Source organism: Centrocercus urophasianus, unplaced genomic scaffold (assembly GCF_019232065.1).
Source record: "Centrocercus urophasianus isolate 14NV4802_14NV808 unplaced genomic scaffold, USGS_Curo_1.0 seq_305, whole genome shotgun sequence".
In the NCBI taxonomy this organism is placed as follows: domain Eukaryota; kingdom Metazoa; phylum Chordata; class Aves; order Galliformes; family Phasianidae; genus Centrocercus; species Centrocercus urophasianus.
In genome coordinates this window covers 58,298-80,684 of record NW_024884873.1, presented here as the reverse complement: position 1 = coordinate 80,684, position 22,387 = coordinate 58,298, and the positions used below count along the sequence as shown (strand labels likewise).

Genomic DNA, 22,387 nt, shown 5'->3' with positions numbered 1-22,387 from the left:
AGGAAAAGCTTGTTCTGACAAGGATGTGCCACAACCTTTATACCTCTCCTTTTAAAGTGAAAGGGCTGCATCCACCCTTTCGGCTTCTCCCCCCCCCTCTGCTGGTGGGCTTTATGCACTCACCTCTTGGCTCCGTGCATACCACACTGGCTGCCACGCGGTGCTGGCACAGCCCTGGGCTAATCTTGCTCTGCTGACACTCCAGGAGGAGTGACTCGCCACCGCGGCATTGCAGCCCCTCCAGAAAGACGTAGTTTTGATCCTGGCTGACCCGGGATCCTGCGCTTTCAGCCTGTGCTGGTCCACAGCCCAGCTGCTTGCAAACCACCTCTGCCTCCAACGAGCTCCAGCTTTTGTCGCAGATGCTGTACCAGGTGGAGTTGTACCGAACCTCCACACGCCCTGCACAGGGGCTTGAGCTGTCCCGCAGCCGCACTTGCAAGGGGTTGGTGCCTGTAGGGAAGAGCAGAGGGTGTGATGTAGGCTCCTTAAACAGCAGGAGGCCTGAGAGACTAAGGGATGTGCAAGATACATGTGCTTTGCATGCCCATGCACTCCAGCAGGTATGGACAGGGATGCAAGATGCTGCCTATGTGCTCTTTGCATCTTTACCATGCATGAATTTCCCCTTGAAAAGCATCCCCAACATCTTACGCATCTGCACATAATGTGATGCTGTGGGATCAGGTCAGAGCTGACTACATCCCAGTGTGAGGAAAACTTGTGCAGAACCTCTGTGTTCCCAAGCGTGCTTCCAGCATCATCCCTGTAATCACCTGAGCACACCACTGCCGCATCTTCCTCGTGGTTGCAGTTATGGTTTCCCCAGTTATTCAGTCTGCACTGGGAGAGGCTGGCTTCAGTGCCACTGCACTCCACATCGTCCAGCCAGATGGGATCAGACCCTCCTCCGAAGTGAGCCTTGCCTGGAGCTGATGCTGCTGTCCCACAGCCCAGCTGCCGGCACACCACCTTAGCACTCCTTAAATTCCAGCTGTCATCACACACTGTTCCCCACTGCCTGTTGTGAAACACCTCCACTCTGCCAGCACAGCGATTCGGTCCATTCACCAATCGGATCTGCATTTCTTCCGTGGTGTTGGAGTCTTCTGCAAGGGGAGATGTGCGGTTTTCTGTTGAAGAGAAAATGAGGAATCTGTCACTATGCATCGCTGAAAATAAAAAAAAAAAAAAAGTGCTAAGAGTCGCTAAGGTTCCCCCTGACTAGAGGTGTGTTGTGGTTTAGCTAAGCACCACACATGCTCACTCCCCCCCCCCCCCCTTCTCAGTGGGATGAGGGAGAGAATAGGGGAAAAAACAAAGTGGAACTTGTGGTTTGAGGTAAGAACTATTTACAAAGATAGAAAAAAAGTAGAGGGAAAAAAAATATATATTCCATACAGTATGGATTATCCCTTTGGCCAGTTGAGGTCAGCTGTCCTGATTCTACTCCCTCCCAGCTCCTTGTGCCCTTCCAGCTCTTCACTGGCAGGAGAGTACAAGAAGCTGAGAAAACTAAAACATCCTTGACTCTGTACAGAACTACTCAGCAACAACTAGAAATGTCTGTGTGTTATCAGTATTTCTCCCTCAAAAAAACAGCACTGTAGCAGACACTATGAAGAAAACCTGCTCTGTCTCGGCTCAAATTAAGACAAGGTTCAACCTCTCAACCCTTTCTGACAAATTAATCTCACCTGGCTATGGAAGTAGGGCTCAGTTCCAGCTTCAGACCTACAGTTCCAGCTACAGTGTTGGTATAATCTCCATGTAATTATGTGAGGCAGACAAAAGTGCCAGTGGGGACCTGGCTGGTTAGTAGGGGGAGTCAGACCCTCCTGGGAGCCAAGACCAATGCTAGATTCACTTGGCGCCATGTGCGATTCCTATTTGTTGGTTATGAACTGAGCATCTTGGCTTCCTCAGCTTGGCACAGGGTTCATTGCCTGCTTTGCATGGTGGCCTGGGCTAAACTGGAGATGAATCCAGCCAAAGAAGAGGTTGCCCTATTTTGCAGAACTCAACTGACCTGAGCAAACCACGCCAGCATCTTCTCTGTGGTTGCAGTTATTCTGTCCCCATGGACGGGCCCGGCACTGGTGAAGAGCATCTTCAGTCCCAGCACAGTTCACATCATCCAGCCAGATAAGCCCAGTGCCTTGCCCAAAGCGAGCCCCCCTGGAGGCTGACTCAGCCCTGCCGCAGTTCAGCTGTCGACACACCACAGTGGCAGCCTGGAGGTTCCAGCCGTCGTCGCACACCGTGCCCCATTGTCCATTATGCAGCACCTCCACTCTCCCAGCACAGCGGCTGGGGCCACTCACTAGGCGGATCTCTGCGGCCTCCACTGTGTTATTTTTGTCTACAAGCAGAGGTGGGTAATGCAGTGTTTAGAGGAATAGCTATCCAGGGAAACTTTCTGGCAGTAGCAAGGGCAAGGGCAAGGTGAATAGTAACCAGAGCATAAACTTAGGGCAGATGCCTGGCCTTGGCAGAAGGCATGTTTGCAGTGACATGCACCAATGCCCATCTTCAGCATTTTGACTCAGTATCCTGTAGGGATGGAAATAAATTCCTTTCATTGTGCCTTACTTTTCCTCTAGGGTCCTGCAGGTCCCACACAGTCTCAGTGCAGAGCAAAGCACGAAAGGATATCAACCTCCTACACATTTAGCCACAAAAACTGAAGTTAGAACAAATATAAAATTAATAGATGTGTGCCAAGTTGGGGAATAAAACAGGTGAAAGGTCTAAAGGGCAAAACATATGAGTTCCCTTGGTTTGTTAAGCCACGAGTAGACTGAGGAAAGGCCTCATGGCTGCCTGCAGCTTCCTCATGAAAGAAGAGCAGGGGCAGATGCTGATCTCTGCTCTCCGGTGACAGTGACAGGACCTGAGGGAATGGCATGGAGCTGCATCTGGGGGAGGGTCAGGTTGGGCGCTAGGAAAAGGTTCTTCACCAGAGGCTCATGAGCACATGGCTTTTGGGTAAGGGAAATCCAACCCATGCTATTCAGGAGCCCCATATCTGTGAGTATAAGCATCACCTGAGCACACAACACCAGCATCTTCTTCATGTGTGCAGACGTTGACTCCCCAGGGTCTGGCCCTGCACTGTACGAGAGCATTTTCTCTCCCAGTGCAAGCAACTCTGTCCAGCCAGATGGGATCCACCCCTCGTCCAAAGGAAGCTTGTGTTGTGGCTGACAGCGCTTCCCCACAGCCCAACTGTCTGCACACCACCATGGCATCATTCATGTCCCAGCCATCATCGCAAACAGTTCCCCACTGCTGGTTGTGAAACACCTCGACTCTACCAGAACAGCGATGAGGGCCATTCACCAGGCGAAGAGTTGATGTGTCATCTGACAACACTGCAAAATGTGGTGGGGAGACCATGCATCAACACCAGTGAGGTGGGGAAAAACATCCAAGGGAGAGCTTGACCATCATCTGCCTGAGCATTTGCAGGAATGAGGTGTCCATCTGTTTGTAGTATGCGGACACCTTCATGTTTAAAGGATGATCCTTTGGAATCATTCAGGTGGCTGAGCTCTGAAACAGGTTGCCCAGAGTGTTTGTGGATATTCCATCCCTTGAGGATTTGAAAGCCAGGTTGTACAGGGTCCTGGGCAGCCTGATTAGTGGGTGACAACCCTACCCATGGTAGTGAGCTGGAACTGGGTGGTCCAACATCCCTTCTAACTCAAGCAGTTCTGTGATTCTATGACTCCATGAAAAGCCTCCAGAATGTGGGCAACCTACTCTTAGTGGATCTACCTGAGTGGTCCAGTCAGACCACATAACTTCCGGAGTCTCTTCCAACCTCAACCATTATGTGTGATTCTGTGATTCAGTGCCCCTTGTGATCTTGCTGCCTTGTCGGGTGTGCAAGGACAACTTAGAGAGGGAGTTCACCCTAAGACACTCTCTTTACGTTATTTATATTGTTATGGGTATCATCATGGAAAAAAGCTCTTCTCACTGTCACAGAACTGTACTTTTCTTGCACCATCCTGCTCTAGTCCTCCCGAGATATGTTGCGTATCAACCTGTCTCCAACAATGTGGCATCCATAGCTCACCTGAGCATTCCACACCGGCATCATCCATGTGGGTGCACAGTTGGATTCCCCATGGAGACGACAAGCATTCTGAAATGGAACTTTCTGTCCCGATGCAGGATACTCTGTTCATCCAGATGGGATCTGATCCCTGGCCGAAGTGAGCCTGGACAGGAGCCGAGAGAGCAATGCCACAGCCCAACTGCCGGCACACCACTATGGCGTCATTCATGTCCCAGCCGTTGCCACACACGGTCCCCCATCTCTCGTTCTGAAACACCTCCAACCTCCCGGCGCAGCGGTGTGGACCATTCACCAGCCGCACTTTGGCTGTAATCTCTAATTGTGAGTCTGAAAATGTGATAGGAGTGATAAACCCTCCAGGAAAATCCTGCACTCCTCTCTCAACCCCTCAAAAATACACAGATCCAGGACTGGCCTGCTGCAGCATCACCATGAAGGCAGTAAGATGCAGGACAGAACCCATCACCAACTTGACCCCAGTGGTGCCCTGTTTTGCAGAACTCAACTGACCTGAGCAAACCACGCCAGCATCTTCTCTGTGGTTGCAGTTATTCTGTCCCCATGGACGGCCCCGGCACTGGTGAAGAGCATCTTCAGTCCCGGCACAGTTCACATCATCCAGCCAGATAAGCCCAGTGCCTTGCCCAAAGCGAGCGCCGCTGGGGGCTGACTCAGCCCTGCCGCAGTTCAGCTGTCGACACACCACAGTGGCAGCCTGGAGGTTCCAGCCGTCGTCGCACACCGTGCCCCACTGCCCATCATGCAGCACCTCCACTCTCCCAGCGCAGCGGTTGGGGCCACTCACTAGCCGCAGGGAGTCGGTTTTTGAGGTGTCTGTCACTGAAAACACAATCTGGGATAAGCCCTTGGAGAAATTCATGCCTGTCCCTACCTCCATGATTTCCACCTTTGTCTTTTCATGTAGGGAAAAGTGAACTTGTTGTGCAGTTCACTCCATGGATGTACACAGCAGTAGGACAGTCCAGGCAGCTATTTCTGGGCTGCATCATGTGCTGCTCAGCTGGAATAATGGGTCCTGTCCTTTAAGATGAATCCATCCTTTAGGGGCAAAGATGTTGGGCTTGGAGTTAATTACAACCCAGGTTTGGAGTTAGTCATGATGTTCAGCATAGTGATGATCATTGGATAATAGGACTGTAGAATCATGGGATCATAGTGTCATAGAACCAGAAGAATCACAGAATCATAGAACCGTAAGACTTGTAGAACCATAAGAATCGTAGAATCACAAAGCCACAAGAATCATAGAACCATAAGAATTGTAGAACCATAAGAATCATAGAACCACAAAACCACAAGAATCACAGAAGCATGAGAATCATAGAATCATAGAACCACAAGAACTGTAGAGCCGTAAGAATCGTAGAACCACAAAATCACAAGAATCATAGAACCATAAGAATCATAGAATCATAGAACCATAAGAATCATAGAACCATAAGAATTGTAGACTCATGATTCATAGTGATAGAATTATAGAATCGTAGAACCACTGGATGTTTGGGGTTGGAGGGGACCCTCAAATGTCATGTAATCCAACATGCTTGCCATAAACAGGAACATATCTCACTAGAGCAAGTTGCTCAAAGCCCCATCCAAACTGACTTCAAACATTTCCAAGGATAGGGCATCCACAGCTTCTCTGGGCAGCCTGTTCCAGTGCCTCACCACTCCCATCATGAAGAATGTCTTCCTTATATCCCATCTAAATCTCCCCTCTTAGTTTAAATCCATTGCTACTTGTCCTGCCACTGCAGGCCCTGGAAAAAAAAGTTTGTCTTCTAAGCCTCCTTTATGTATTGGTAGGCTGCATGGAGGTTGCCATGGAGCCTTTCTCCAGGCTGAACAACCTCAATTCTGTCAGTTCTTTTGTTGTAGGCTAGGCACTAGCTCTCTGAGCATCCTTGTGATCTTCTCTAGACTCTATCAGGTCCACGTGCTTCTTGTGCTGGGGACTCCAGACATGGATGCAGCACTGTAGGTAGTCTCACAGGAGCATAGTAGCGGGGGACAATCCCTTCCCTCCCCCTGCTGACCACACTTCTTGTTATGCAGACCAGGATACAACTGCCTTTCTGAGCTACAAGCACACACTGCTAGCTCAAATCCAGAGGAGGTCCTGCCCCTGTAGGGAGCAGTCCTGTGAATCCTGGCAGTAGAGCAAGAGGGCCCCCGCATTGCCTCCAGGAGTGCAGAGCCTTCTATGAACTCCAAGATCCTTGAACACAGTGCTGGCCCCTGTAATTCCATGTGTTGCAGGACTTACCTAAGCAGACCACACCAGCATCTTCTCTGTGGTTGCAGTTATTCTGTCCCCATGGACGGGCTTGGCAACGCGGGAGTGCATCCTCGATCCCAGTGCAGCTCACGTCATCCAGCCAGATGTACCCAGTGCCTTGCCCAAAGTAAGCCCTGCCCGGGGCCGACATCACTGTTCCACAGCCCAATTGCCTGCACACCACCTTGGCATCATTCAGGTCCCAGCCATCATCGCACACCGTCCCCCACTGCCCGTTGTGCAGGACCTCCACTCTCCCGGCGCAGCGGCTTGGTCCATTCACCAGCCGTACATCAGCTGAGCTCAAGTTTCCTGCATTTGCAGACACCTCAAGGAAATTCATGCATGCATGATTGCAGAAAACCTCCTTCAGTCCCATCCCATCTCATCCACATGCATCCCACATAAACAGCAGGGTAGCACCTGCACTAGAACATTAAAGACAAAAGGATTTCCCCCCCAGAAAGGGCTAGGCACTGCGGATTAATCACAGGAGTAAACCTCAGATTTTGCCAGGTGTGAAATTTGGCTGAGAGATGCTGCATCGGGGTTTCAAGAGCAGGAGAAGCAAATAGAAGAGGTCTGCAAAAGGAGCATGCCTAAGCCTGCCCCATGCACCGCATTCCCTCTGGAGAGAGCCATAAGATTGCTCTGGCTCAGAGGAGACCTGTAAACATCATATAGTCCCCTGCAGGGACATCTTTCTCTGAAGCAATTTGCTCAAAGCTGAATCCAACCCAACTGGACATTTCTAATGATGGGGCATCCACAACTTCACTGGGCAACTTGTTCCAGTGTCTCACCACCGTCAACATAACAAAATTTCTTCCTTTTATCCCACCTAAATCTGCTCTCTATTAGTTTAGAACCATTGCCCCTTGTCCCATCATTACAAGCCCTGGTAAAATGTCTTTCTCAGTCTTTCTTATAAGCCCTGCCTCCTGATGACCCCAAGTCTCACCTGAGCACACAACACCAGCATCTTCTCCATGATGGCAATTGTGGACACCCCAAGTCTTAGCTGCGCACTGTGAGATATCATTTTCCTCCCCTGTGCAGCGTACTTCATCCAGCCAGATCTGGCTGTGTCCCCACCCGAATCGAGCCGATCCCGGGGCTGACAGCGCAGTCCCACATCCCAGCTGCCGACACACCACCGCCGCGTCATTCATGTCCCAGTTGTCATCGCAGACTGTCCCCCACTCATTGTTGTAAAACACCTCTACCCTCCCAGCGCACTCACTCAAACCATCCACCAGCCGAAGTGTGGAAATATTGGAAGTCCCCGAGCCTGAAAAACACGCAGGAGTAGGCATTATAAAGGTTATGCTCATAGGGTATAAAATCTAATGAGCTGGAGAAGGATGAACATCCCTGTAGTCTGTCTAGGGGGTATTTCCACAGTAAGCTGCATGATCTAGGTTTACTTGATAGTTACCTACTTCTTGGACTAGAGGAAATGGCAAAGGACATTTTTCTATTTGTTGTTTGTGCTTTCCTCACTGCTGACCATCACACTGATCTATCCATGGAGGTTTCTCTACCAAGACAAGTATTAAATAGCTACAGTGTGTGTATCATATTTCCCTGGCATATTCCAATGCATCTTTTCATATTTATCCTCATGACCTGGCATTTAGCAGCACTAGAAGTCACTCTGCATGTTCTTAACCCAGGATAGGGAGGTGCTGCATCTGCTGCCACCCAAAGAAGCATTGTTTTACTCTCCTGCTACCACTCCAGGAAGACTGCAGATGCTTTTCCCCACGAAAAATTGAACACCCCTGGACATCTTCAGATATTAAGGTGTGTCTTAAGGTGCTGCTTTTTCCTACTGCCCATGTCCCATTCTCCACATTTGTCTATGTGTCCAGTAGCTGTCTTTTTTAACACAGTTTCCACCAGTCTGAGAGGTCCTGGACACAAGAACTATAGGCCAGCTTGCCCTCATACTGTTCCCAACCCTCAGCTTACAAGTTGGGGCTTGATCCATCTGCAAAGAAGGCACTCAGTGATGATTACCTGAGCACACAACACCAGCATCTTCCAAATGGCTGCAACTATAGAGTCCTTTAGGCTTGACTGGGCATTCAGTGAGGGTAGCTTCTGTCCCAAGACATCTCACCCCTTCTAGCCAGATGGGGCCAGACCCTCGCCCAAATGAAGACATCCTTGGAGCTGACACTGCCGTCCCACAGTCCAGCTGCCGGCACACCACATTGGCATCGTTCAGATCCCAGTCATCATGGCACACCGTCCCCCACTGCTGACTGTGAAACACCTCCACCCGTCCAGAGCAGCGGTGTGGGCCATTCACCAGCCGTAGGGCTTCTGGGCTCCGCAGGTCTGCATCTGAAAATATAATCAGTGTGAGAATAGATCATGGCCAGAAATTCCTGCCTGTCTGGTTGCCAGTAACATTGTGGATCTCTCCATCCTGCAATTTAGCAAGTATTGTACTTCTTGCATTGTACTTTTGCTAATGCCACACATGCACGCATGAACAATCTTTAGATCAAGAGTGTTTTGCCCATGCCCTACATACTGGCCAAATCCTTGCCACGTATTTGAAACTGAAGTCATGCTTTATGGGAAAAGATCAAATCTGGAGTCTCTAGACTGTAGATACACAGGTGCTGAGATGCTTGAGAGTGCTACATCCACATCACCTTATGCACCAGCAGCACACACAGTCTTAGCAGCATGAAAAGAATGTTCATCATCTTCTCAGCATGCATGCTGAGATGTCAGTGTCAATCACAGCAGACAGGTGAGGACTGCAGTGAAACAATCTGCTTATGCCACATGAAGTGTCTGCTTCACTGGTAGCTTCACTCCAGCTAATTCTCCACCACCCTTTATGGAGGGTCCATGTACAAGGTGCAAGCTGGCACTTGTTTTTTTTCATGCTTCCCCTCTCCTGTTTCTGAATCTACCAATGAGAAAGGCTGGGTATTATTGAGTGTAGTACCCTGATAGAAACACAGAAATTCCTGCATTCCTGACATGGTGCTCAAAGAGGACAGTTTCTGTCCCAGTTTGCCAGACGGGGCCATATCTTTATCCAAAGTAAACTGCAGCAGGTAGCGCAAAGGCAAACACAGCTGATCAATGCAGAGAGCCACTAATCACTCAGATAAAGTTATTGCATAAAAGCAGCCCTCTGCCTGCCCGCAATACATGCACCCTTTCCCTGCTTCATTTTTGCCAAGAGCGAGTGTGCTGCATGGGAGAAGAGGAGAAAGACATTAATTACTGAAGGTAATTGCAAGGAATAGTGTGGTAAAGAGAAAGGACTTCCCAGGAACTGTAAGTAGCATGGCTGAGGAATAGTGACTGGAAAAACACAAGCAGAGTAGCTGCCTGGACAATACAGCCCTGCAGCATCAGGACTACTTGTGTTTTCTCCCGGTTCAGACAAGATAAGGAAGAGTTGAATGGTGAATTTACAGGGACAAGAGGCATGACCTCCCAAGGAGAGGGCTGATACCTGACTCACCAACACTGACCTACAGCCTCAGAGCACACGACACTTGCATATCCCTTGGACTTGCAGCTCTGGGCTCCCCAGAGCTTGACTTTGCATTCAAAGAGGGCTCGCTCCATCCCTATGCACTCCACGGCATCAACCCAGGTCAGATGAGGTCCTTCCCCAAATCTGGAAGAGCTTGAGGCAGAACGTGCTGCCCCACAGCCCAGCTGCCTGCAAACCACATAAGCTTCAGCCAGGTCCCAGCCATCAGCACAAACAGTTCCCCAGCGCTGGTCATGAAAAACTTCAAGCCTTCCAGAACATTTATCAGAACCATTCACAAGGCGGAGATCTGCTAAGTCAGAAATGCCTGATCCTGCAACATCAGAAAAAATAAACATGTAAGAGGACACCTTCTGTTCTGTGAAACTTTGAGCTACCAGAAATGCATTTGCACAAGAGGCTGAACAGCTTTGGGGTCAAGGACAGTGAGGGATAGGGATGACTTTTGGATGTGACACCAATTAGCTGGAAAAAAAAAAAAGAGGATTTGGTGCCCAAGGCTTGTTCAGAATGGGCTTGGGCTTGATTGGACTAAAATTCAATATAGTTTAGGCTATTTGACTGATGAGAAGCTGCCAGAATTTGTGCTAAATGACACCAGTCAAAAGCATGCCAGAGATCTCATTGTGGAGATGCCAGCACAAATGGGCTATAGCCATTTAGTTTTCTTGAGCTTTATCAGAGTATAGGTGCGGTCCTCCATCCAAAGGTGAATGATGAGGGATTGATTTCAAAAGTCTCCATACCGGCTGCAAATTGTTCTTGAATCACAAGCCCTTACAACCACATGGAATCACCAATTCAAGCTTCAGGAATGCTTGCTGCTGTGTGATGTTTACCTGAGCACACCACACTGACAACTTCATGATGATAACAGTTGTGGATACCCCATCCCTTGAACTTGCATTCAGAGAGAGCAGCTTCTGTCCCTGTGCAGTTGACGTCATCCAGCCACATGGGTCCCTGTCCTTGCCCAAAGTAAGCCCTCGGTGGAGTTGATATTACCGCCCCACAGTCCAGCTGCCGGCACACCACTGCAGCATCCGAGAACTCCCAGCTGTCATCACACACCGTTCCCCATTGCCCATTGTGAAACACTTCCAGTCTCCCAGCACAGCGACCTGGGCCGTCCACTAGTCGAATTGGAGCAAAACTGGAAACAACTGAGCCTGCAAGCAGAGAAGCAACTCAGTCAAACCCTGAACATCCATTCAGTTTCTGTGCAGAAAGATGAGGAATGTTCATTTTCATTGGCAGTGCTTCACAGAGCGTTGTGGTTACATTGCCTCTGAATCCACAGCACTGTGGAGACACTTGTTGAAGGATCTGAGAATATTTGCTCCAGCAGAAAGTTGGGTAAATCATAGAATCACAGAATCAGAGAATCAGAGAATGGCTTGAGTTGAAAGGGACCTTAAAGATTATCTTCTTCGAACAGTAGCCATCTTCCATCCAGTGGGATGGTGGAAGAGGACCTGGCCGTATCGGAGCAGCTAGTATATCCCAACCCAGTCCTATGCACTGAAACCCACCTGAGCACACAACTCTAGCGTGCTTTCCACGGCTGCAGCTGCTCTTTCCCCATGGGCTCGCTCTGCATTTCGTAAGAGATGGTTCTGTTCCGTCGCAGCTCACATTGTCCAACCACACGCGCAGAGATCCAGCATCCAAGTGTGCTTCACCTGAGGCTGACAGTGCTGTCCCACAGCCCAGCTGACGGCACACAACCTCGGCATCCTTTTTATCCCAGCCATGGTCACACACAGCTCCCCACATCTCCTCGTGAAACACTTCAACTTGGCCAGCACAGCGATGTGAGCCATTCACCAGTCGGAGATGAGCAGGCTCTGGGATGATCGAGTCTGCAAATATCCAAGAGTGTTATAAATGCTGGAAATTTCCTTCTGTAAATCCCTTCTACATAATTCCTTCCTTGCTTATCTGCTTACACTTAAGCTTCTGGCTCCTCTTCCAGTCACTAAAAGGCAAGGAGGAGGGGAGAGTAGGAGGGTTTCTCTCTGTAACACAATACTGCTCCCACCGCTTGCACTACGCAAGTTTCTAATCCCCACTCCCACCATGAAAAGCTCACTGGAGAGTTTATTTGCACCAGACTTTCCCCCTCGGTGTTATTCTTCCTGTTGTTGGACATGGTCAGTCTCAAAGGTTCACGGGGAAGGTTGTCTGCTGGAATTCCTCCCATCTTCCTAAATAAACACTTTGGCGTGGGAGGAAGGGACCCTCTTCATTCACCAGCTGCAGGACAAGTTTAGGGTGACCACACTGACTACTGATGCTGAAACCAGGTCCCAGCTCAGCTTTCCGTGAGGCATGGACCACATGTACCCACATCTTCTAGCAAGCTCCCTGACTTCCTTCAGAAGTGAAATGCAAGAGGAGCAGCACATACCTGAGCATACCACGCCAGCATCTTCCCAGTGGTCACAATTAGTGATTCCCCATGGCTTGGCCGAGCAGGCAGATAGTGAGTACTCAAACCCTGTGCAATTCACACCATCCAGCCACACGATTTCAGACCCTTGGCCAAACTGAGCCTGTCCAGGGGCTGACAGTGCTCTCCCACAGCCCAGCTGCCTGCACACCACATTGGCGTCCAGCAAATCCCAGTTCTTGTCACACACAGTTCCCCAGTGCTTGTTGTGTAAGATTTCAACCCTGCCAGCACAGCGGCTCCTGTAGTTCACCAGCCGGATCTGGTCACCCTCTGCATTAAACGAAAGAGCAAAAAATGGGAGAAGAGTTGGCACCCTGCAATCCACAAGTGGTTTCACAGCATGGCAAGATTATCATGACACTGGAGCTGATCATTTCATTTAATGACATCAGGCTTATGGACATTAGGCTCATTTCATAACCATGGAAAGGATGCCTGAGACCAGTGGACCCCTTCTGGCAGAGGGGCAAGAATATGGAACCTGAAACTTCCCATTGCAACCATGCCAAGGGAAACAGCAAGAGTATCTCCAACCCGCAGGTGTCCCTCGGCAATAAGGAAGCCACAGATGGCATATTATGTGCTGCAGAGGCAGAAAATTAAGGTGATGAACCAAGCATCGTTTCTCCCATGTCACTCGCAAGGTGGTTACCTGAACACACCACACCAGCTGATGTCCAAGGATGACATGTGCTGTTGCTCCATTGGCCTGTCTTGCATGTAAAGAGGGCACTTTCTGAGCCTGTGCAGTTTATGTTGCCTGGCCACATCTGTCCGGATCCTTGACCAAAATGAGAACCAACAGGAGCCAACAGTGCTTCACCACAGCCCAGCTGCCTACACACCACTTGAGCCTCAGCCATCCCCCAGCCATCGTCACACAAAGCTGCCCAAGTGTTGTTGTGAAAGACCTCAACCCTGCCTCTGCAGCGAGTTGAACCGTTGACCAGGCGAGGTTCCATTGAAATAGAAATCCCTGAATCTGTAAATGAAAAGAGAGAGACATGACTGTTTGATGGAGTTGTGCATCCTCTGTGCGTGGTGAGCTTGCACTAAAAACTTCTTTAACACCTTTTATGGCACAGAAAATGGTTGAGACAGACATGGGAATTCCATATTTAAGGATGGCATGTAAGAAAGAAGAAATAATACCATTTACAGGGCGTGCTATGAGAGGAGAAGAGGTAACAGCTTTAAACCAAAACAGGGCAGACTTCAATTAGATATAAGCAAGAAATTCTTCGCTGTGAGGAAGGTGTGACAGAAGAACAGGATGCCCAGTGATGATGTGGATAAACCATCATTGAAAGTGATCAAAGTTAAATTAGACAGGACTTCAAGCAACCTGAAAATTCTCCCTGCCCGTGACAGAGATGTTGGACTAGATGATGTTGGAAGGTCCTTTCCAGACCAAACCATTCTAAAATTCTATGAACACCTGCAGAAAGCTTTGCATGGTATAGGTTAGTTGTCCCCAAGACAAATCTGTGTAGGTGCGTGGTAATCCATGTATGTGATTGCAAATGCCCATTTGAATCTGGGGAATCCCAGACAGCTCACTTGTCTTGCAAGTCAGCAACAGTGAGAGGCAGCAGAGATAGAAGACATTCCATGGTAACTTGCCTGCATGCAGCACCAAAAAGTGACACTGTAATGAGCGCTCTGAGAACATGCTCAGTGCTGTTGAGCATTTACAAGATCCCTCACAAAACTCTGTGATATCTGTGAAATATTCTGTATGCTGTCATTTAATCTTTAGATCTGAGTGATAGTTACCTGAGCATAGCACTCCAGCATCCTCTCCATGGTAGCAGTTGTTGACTCCCCATGCACTTGCCTTGCAGTCGAAGATGGATTCCTCCGTACCAGTGCAGTTCACCTCATCCAACCAGATAGTATCTTGGCCTCTCCCATAGTGAGCCGCTTTAGTGGCCAGCACTGCTGTTCCGCAGCCCAGTTGCCGGCACACCACATTAGCATCATTGAGGTCCCAGCCATCATCACAGATGGTGCCCCATCTTTGGTCATGGAGGACCTCCACTCTTCCTGCACAGCGACTGGGGCCATCGAGCAGCTGGAGCCGACCGATCTTGGAGATGTGGGATTCTGCAGACAACACAAGAGGAATGGTTGTGGGCCACTTGTGTGCAATGAGGTACAGCAGGAAGGGGGACAGGCATGGCATGGAGGTCCCATACAACAGGCTGGTTGTGTCTACCTGAGCACTCCACGCTGGCATCCTCCATATGGACACAATTGTGATGTCCCCACGGCTTGGCCTGGCATTCGGAAAGGGCAGCTTCTGTCCCTGTGCAGTTGACATCATCCAACCAGATTGGTCCTGTTCCTTCTCCATGCCGAGCCCCTCGTGACACCGACAGCACCGTTCCACAGCTTAGCTGCCGGCACACAACCTGGCCATCATGGGCATCCCAGTTGTCACCACACACTGTCCCCCATATCCCGTTGTGGAGCACCTCCACTCGCCCAGCACAGCGGCCATGGTCACTGACCAGGCGGAGTTCTGCCAAGTCTGAGGACGCTGAACCTGTGGAATCAAGAGGGAAAAGAGGTCTGGAGGTGTCATCCTAGGGTAGATGGGGCTCAGCTGCTCACTTATTTGAGATGCCTCTGCCCCCTGGTGTTGGTCAGAGGAGAGGTTTCAGAGAAACTGCTGACTGTACTACTACTTATCTTCAGCTTAGTGGAGTCTGAAGAAAGACCTCTTTGTAGCCCGAGGGAAGTGGTCATAGCTCCAATCTTGTCAGTATTCAAGAAGAGCTTGGACAACACTCTTTAGATATATGATTTAACTTCAGTTGTCCTGGATAGAGCTAGAATTCAGGTCCTTGCAGGTCCTTTCCAACTCAGAATATTCTGATCCTACATGGCCAAGGAAACCTGAGATGGCCCTGTGTATCTGTTTATATGCATCTGAGTCCCATCCTACTGCTAGGTTGGGGTAATTCCAAGCACAGATACAGGTTGAGTGGAGAACGGCTTGAGAGTAGCCCTAAGGAGAAGGATTTGGTGGTGTCAGTTGTTGAAAGTATCAGCATGAACCATCAGTGTGCTCTTGCAGCCCAGAAAGATACTATATCCTGGGCTGCATCAAGAAAAGCGTTGGGAGGTGATTTAGACTAGATATTAGAAAGAAATTCTTTACTGTGAGGGTAGTGAGACACTGGAACAGTTTGCCCAGAGAGGTTGTGGATGCTCTCTTGCTAGAAGAATTCAAGGCCAGGCTGCATGAGGCTGTGAGCAACCTGGACTAGTGAGAGGTATCTCTGACTATAGCAGGGGGATTGGAACTAGGTGATCTTAAAGGGTCCCTTCCAATGAAAACCATTCTGTGATTCTGTGATACATGATTCTATGATTTCTCTCATTACTAGAGTGTGTCCAGAGAAAGGCAGCAAAGATGGTAAAGGGTGTAGAGGTGAATATGTATGAGGAGCAGCTGAAGCCGTTTGGTTTGTTCAGCCCAGGGAATACTGGGGGAAGCATGGTGGCCAGCAGATTTCTCATCAGGGACAGGTGAGGATAATTTTGGTGACATCAACAGAACCCGAGGGAAGGCATGGAAATACATCAGGGGAGAATCAGGCTGGGTGTTTAGGAAAAGGTTCTGCACTAGAGTGAGGAGGGCTTGGAACGGGCTGCCAGGAGCAGTGATCACAGCCCTGAGCTGAAGAACAAGTAGTGTTTGAACAGCAGTCTTCGATATATGGTTTAACTCTTAGCCTGACCAGTACTGAGTGAGGAGTGAGTTCCTTCCAACTCAGGATAATCTATGACTATAACTGGTGATTGTATTCCTGTACATGACCCGGGCTCCCTGAGGCAACACTAACAGTCCTGAGTGTTTGTAAGCTTTTAAGTGCCATCTGTGTATCTAAATGCCTGAATTTCCTCCTCTTAATGCCAATATGGATCCCACTCCCCAGGAGTTCTCTTGCAGCTCATGCAATAGATAAACGGTTGTATAACAGCTACACACCAAGTTTGGAGAAGTGGAAGAATTCTTATTCATGGGAAGGTTTCCTCACTCTGCAAGACCTGCAGCAAGACATTGCCTCTAGTTCCTTATGCGTGCTTAGCACAAGCAGTAACAAAGTGGAGCAATAAGCTAACTGGAAGTGACTAATGCACAGAGCCTAACGGTCAGCATAAAAATAAAATGCTGAAGAGGAATGTGCTTGCATTCTGTCAAGAGATTTTTGACCATGGAGGATGATTTCCAAAGAACTGGGGCACCAATCTGTGCTCAGCTCCAGCACAGTACTGCTGTTCCCAGAGCTGAGTCATAAGCTGTGTTGGGATCTGGTGCCTGCGTGTTCCCTCACCCAGGTACCCCATCCTCCACAACTGCTGAAATCTGAGCAGCTGAATGCCTCGTCCTCCTTTTATCCTTCTTCTACCAGCACAGAGAGCAAGGGGTAACACTGTCCACCTAAAATGGGACCTGCCTTCTGCAGGGGCACATCACTCTGCTGTTTGCTTTCATCTGCTGGTTCTCTGTCTCATGCCTGAGTTAGAACACTCAAGGAAGACCAAACAATTCTGGTTGGGAAAGTGCAAGTATTTCCCTAAATCAGTAGAGAGTCAGATGTAACACGTGGGAGGTCACAGAGGCCAGAAGGAGGAAGAAGCAGTGTAGAAATCAAATCCCTGCATCATTCTTAGACACGAGCCAGAAGTAGGGAGCCGTAGGCTTCCTGAAAAGGACAAACTGTCCTTGCATGTGTAGGCTGGATTAGCTCAGCTCTTTAATTTATAAGGGCAGAGAGTAAGAAAATGTCTTTGCAAAGACACCGCTAGAATTAACTTTGAAGATGAGTCTGAAATGGATGCACTGCAGGCACTCACTTCCCAGACTCATGCTCTCCATTCTCCACGCACATGGGCATTGTGCTCCCTTTCCTCATTTTTGCTAAAAACTACCCTCTCAAAAGCAATAACAAATCAACCTCACAGTCTAGACTTTGCAGAGCTGGTGTATTGCTTGGTATTTTTCTTTCATTGGCTTGGGCAGAGAATGAGAGGTCATTGCTACCCTAGGCAGTCCCAGCCCAGATGACTCCTATATGCCTAGCTGCCTGTACTGACAGAGAAAGCACCTTCCAAGTTTCATTTCCTCTAAACATGATCCGAAAAAGAGGGATGAGCTGAAAAAGCACTTAAATAGTGCCCAGATCAAATAACCCACTTCTGCTCTGAGTTGTGGCAACTTGAACAAAGCCCTAGGCCCCTTCTTAACCAATCCCATAACAAAGCCTGCATGGGGACATTGCTTTTACCCATCCTACCCCATGCAAATGAGAGTTGAGTTCACCTGAGCACCCTGTATCCTGCTATACCAGTAATTGTTTGCATTCAGCCCTGAATAAACCAGGGTTAAACAGGATAGATAAAAACATCTCTCCTGACTCCAAAACCATCACAAGATATTCCTTCTTGCCCCAGATAATAGAACCACAGAAACATAGGATCATAAAATCATGCAGTCATAGTATCACATTATTCCTTGGGTTGGAAGAGCCATTAAAGCCCATGTAGTCCCAACAGCCCTGCCATGGGCTGGTTGCCCCCCACCATATCACATATCCCACCCATCCAGCCTTCAAGGCCCCAGGGATGGGACAGTCAAAGGTACTCTGCGCAGCCCATGCCAATGCTAGCTATCCTGTTTCCTCCTAACACCTCACCTGAATCTCCCCTCAATTAGTTTAAAGCCATTCAGTCTTCTTCTATCACTGTCAGAACATGACAAAAAGTGGTCTCCTTCATATTTATCAGCTGCCCTTATGTACTGGAAAGACTCCGTGAGCTGTCCCCTCAAGAAATGAATCCCAGTACCCTTGACCAGCCTGTGCTGTACTCCAAGAAACCCTGGATCCCCACTCCCACTCCACTCCCACTACAGGAGCACACATTGCGCATGGGATCCCTGTGGTCAGAAGCAAAGCATCACTCACCCCAAAGGCACACCATCAGGAGGAGGACCCCCACACTCTTGGCTCCAGTGCAGGTGGGTTGGTTTCTGCCCCAGGGGAACCTGGGTGAGGGATGGAGTGCACCAGGCAGCCCCATGTTCACACATCCATGGGCTGGAAGCTGGAGCAGCACACCCTGCTGAGGGCCAGCAGCTGAGTGCCAGGTCCCACTGGCCAGCTGGGAGGGACAGAGAGGAACTGGGGCAGATGGGAGTGACAGGCATTTCAGCAGCAAGCCCTCTTCCTGTTCCCTCCTTTGCTCTGGGCTTTTCCCTGCTTTGCCAGCCCAGCTTCCTCTGCCCCTTGGTCACTTGGGCTCTGTGTGACTCTGTTCCAGCAGGTGACCCTCTGCTCCACGCCACAGCCTGCTCCTATCTCCAGGTTGTGAAATGGAGAGCTGTTCCAGGAACATACAGAGCAAACACAACCCTCTCTGCACCCTGGTCCCGTGTTCTACGTGCCAGCCCCAAGGGCATCTCCGTGGTCCTGCTGTGCCATGGGTACAGCACACGATGACTTCTGATGACCTAAATCAAGCTTTCATGTACAGGAGTTGGGGAAATTCTGCCTATTTTGTTTCATTAAATGTATCTGACTAGATTTTGGGGGATAAGAGTGCATCAACTGCAAGAAAATGAACTGTGAAATGTTGAAAATGCCTTTTAGATGGAGTCTGGATCCTGCATGACACTGAGCTGGCCGGAAAACACACTCATGCCAGAGGGAAAGGGGGAAATAAATATACATATAAATACACTTGAAGAAAACTTGTATTCTGCTCCATAAATTTCCCCTAACCAGTGTGGGTTCCCACTAGAACAATCAACATGGCCAATGGCTAAGGCATTTGTATAAGTTCACTGACATTCGGGTTCAGTTTAAAAGAAAATGGACAAAATTATTCTTTTACTCAATAGAAGAATCAGGCGAGGCACAGGAATTTTCTGGGTTTTTTTTTGTCTCCCATCCCTTGCAAAGTGCACAACCTCTTGGCATGCAATTTTGCAAGGAGGGGGTCAGAAGCATGCTACTGGGAGAAAAGAAAAAAAGAAAAAAAAAAAAAAGAAGAAAAAAAAGAGCTTGCAAAATCGTTAAATTAATGCCTCTTGTTGTTCCAAATGGGGATGTTAAAATTGTGGTGGGTGCTGTGCTAGTGGTGCACTGAAGATAGGGTTGAGGAAGGATGTGGCTCCAGTAGGAACAGGGTGGAGAGTTCTTGCCCTGTGTGTACAGAAATAAGAAATGAAACCAAAGCCAGTTATGGGAGAAGGATCTAGCATGACCAGGATGATCTTAGGCTGAATTGAAATGTTCAGCCTGGCAAAAACCAACAGAGTTGTAGAGAAGATAGTAGGAGGAATAAATAAGAGAAACATGAACTGCAGGGACATGCTGAGAGCATGCAGAGGTAGGGCTGCAGAGCAAAAGGAAAAAGATGTATATGAAACAAAAGTAAAGCACTAGTACAAGAATGGTGGTGAAAAGCTAGAAATGAATCCAAGCTCATAAAAAGAAGAGTAGTTGAGAAAGGCAACTGCTTTCTGTTGTAACAAAGCTCAGTGTGCCCAAGGACTTTGTTCCCCTGCTCTGTCAACAAACAGGACAGCAACAAAGAAATTCCTGACACTGACCATCTCAAAAATGCTATGAACTGTCCTAGCCTGACACGGCCAGTGCAGCTGTGAGCGAGAGTGCTTCTGTTTTCATAGCTTAGGCAAATAGCTGCTCTGAAAGTGAGTTGTGCTTCTGTGTCCCTTCTGTCCCTTTTGAATTTGTGTGCTGTGTCCTATGGGAATTCTGAAAATCCTTCCTGAGATACTGAGGTCCTTGCCCAAGCTCAGATCTAGGAGGTGCTGATCCTACACATTGGAGACATGAAGAACCCTCAGTAATCCAAGCTATCTGATCTGAACTTCCCTTAGTAATAGCAGCGCATGATTCAGGGGTTCTTTGATACATCTTCTGCCTTGAGGAATGCAATCATGTTCCTATTATAAAGACATTTTCTAAACTGTGAACATATTTTGTGAACATATACACACACAGAATGATGCTGATAGTTGATGCTTTGCTTATGCACAGGCTCCAATCCTTTTCTCAGGCAGTAACTGAGACTGAGCCTTCCATTTTCCCCTAAACTTTGGGACAAGCAAGGCTGGAGGACTAGGTCTTCCAAGGCAGCCAGAAAAAAAAAAAAAAGGCTCATATGTTAGCAGGGGATGTTTTTTTTTCCCCAACCCTGTGTTCACATTTCTGCCGTCAAACTGTGAACCTTAGAGACTTGCTAGGAACATGCATGAACCCTTTCCCTGTTGAGGAAGAAAAGTCTTTGGGGCGGAAATTTATTTAGGGGAAAATAAAAACACAGAAAAATGGGTTGGTATTGGAGCTGGCCCATCTTTGTTGATGATGTAGATGAGGGCAACAAATGTATGCTCAATAAGTTTGCAGATGAAGCCATGTTGGCAGGAAGCGTCAATCTGCCTGGAGGTAGAAAGGCTCTACAGAGGGGCCTGGACAGGCTGATTGCTGAGCTGAAGACAATGGGATGAGGTTCAACAGGATCAAGTGCTGACCAAGGCTGTGCTGCCATCCAGCAAGACCTAGACGGGCTGGAGAGTTGGGTTGGGAGAAATTCAATGAAATAGAACAAGGGCAAATGTAGAGTCTTGCATCTGGGCAAGAACCAGGTACCAGTATAGTCTGGGGACTAATCTGTTGGAGAGCAGTGTAGGGGAAAGGGACCTGGGAGTTCTGGTTGACAGCAGGATGACCACGAGCCAGCACTGTGCCTGTGTGACCAAGAAGAACAGTGGCATCCTGAGGTGCATTAGAAGGGCTGTGATAGGAGGTCGAGAGAGGTTCTCTTCCCCCTCTACTCTGATGAGACTGAAATATTGTGTTCAGTTCTGGGCCCCTCAGTTGAAGAAGGGCAGGGAACTGCTTTAGAGAGTGGAGCGCAGAGCCACAGATATGATGAAGGGAGTGGAGCATCTCCCTTACGAGGAAAGGCTGAGGAAGCTGGGTCTCTTTAGCTTGAAGGAGACTGAGAGGTGACCTCCTTAATATTTGTAAATATATAAAGGGGGAGAATCGGGAGGATGGAGCTAGGCTCTTCTCAGTGACATCCAATGATAGGACAATGGGTGCAAGCTGGAACATAGAAAGTTCCACATAAATATTAGAAAAAAACTTCTTCACAGTAACAGTAACAGAACACTGGAACAGGCTGCCAAGAGAGGTTGTGGGGTCTCCTTCTCTGGAGACATTCAAAACCTACCTGGATGCATTCCTGTGTGTCCTGATCTGGGTGTGCCTGCTCCAGCAGGGGAATTGGACTAGATGATATTTTGAGGTCTCTTCCCTGACATTCTGTGATTCTGTGAGTACTGCATTTTGGCCACAACAACTCCAGGCAACACTACAGGCATGGGGCAGAGTAGCTGGAAGACTGTGTGGAAGAAATAGACCTGGGGGGGTTGGTTGATACTCGACTGAGCATGAGCCAGCAGTGTGCCCAGGTGACCAAGAAGGCCAATGGCATCCTGGTTTGTATCAGCAATAGTGCAGCCAGCAGGAGCAGGAGGTGATGATCCTTCTGTATTCAGCACTGGTGAGGCCACACCTCGAGTGCTGTGTTCAGTTTTGGGCCCCTCACTACAAGAAAGACATTGAGGCCCTGGAGCGTGTCCAGAGAAGGGCAACAAAGCTGTGAGGGGTCTGGAGCACGAATGTTATGGGGAGTAGCTGAGGGAGCTGGGATTGTTTAATCTGGAGAAGAAAAGGCTCAGGGGAGACCTTATTGCTCTCTATCAGTCTCCGCATGAATCACAGGGGGCGTATTATGCGTAGCATCCCAGACTTACAGGGCGTAAAGTGCCCTGAGGATAACTGATCTGCCTGTTAAAGGCAGATGTAACAAAGGCATTGAGGACCTCAGCTTATTCCTTATCCTCAGTCGTCACATTCCCTGCTGCATCAAGTAAAGGATGGAAATTATCCTTGGATCTGTTCT

General features: G+C 48.7%; 1 protein-coding gene across 4 annotated transcripts; it reads right to left on the bottom strand.

Annotated features, from left to right (window-relative positions):
* Positions 1 to 6: 6 nt before the first annotated feature.
* Positions 7 to 18,714, bottom strand: LOC122165927 (deleted in malignant brain tumors 1 protein-like). 4 transcript variants are annotated; one of them, XM_042829318.1, is made up of 17 exons: positions 18,355 to 18,713; positions 14,595 to 14,924; positions 14,153 to 14,482; positions 13,029 to 13,358; positions 12,332 to 12,646; positions 11,454 to 11,783; positions 10,761 to 11,090; positions 9,896 to 10,234; positions 8,409 to 8,738; positions 7,348 to 7,677; positions 6,375 to 6,698; positions 4,598 to 4,927; positions 4,085 to 4,414; positions 3,048 to 3,374; positions 2,030 to 2,362; positions 777 to 1,133; positions 7 to 453 (listed from the first exon to the last, which is right to left on the bottom strand). In XM_042829318.1, the coding sequence occupies exons 1-17, from the start codon at positions 18,467 to 18,469 to the stop codon at positions 38 to 40; spliced, it is 5,496 nt and encodes a 1,831-aa protein (XP_042685252.1). In that variant the 5' UTR covers positions 18,470 to 18,713; the 3' UTR covers positions 7 to 37. The 4 variants fall into 4 exon arrangements, with proteins under 4 accessions (XP_042685252.1, XP_042685253.1, XP_042685254.1 ...); XM_042829319.1 differs by lacking the exon at positions 3,048 to 3,374 and having other exon boundaries at positions 18,355 to 18,714; XM_042829321.1 differs by lacking the exons at positions 7 to 453; positions 777 to 1,133 and having other exon boundaries at positions 2,295 to 2,553; positions 18,355 to 18,714.
* Positions 18,715 to 22,387: the final 3,673 nt, after the last annotated feature.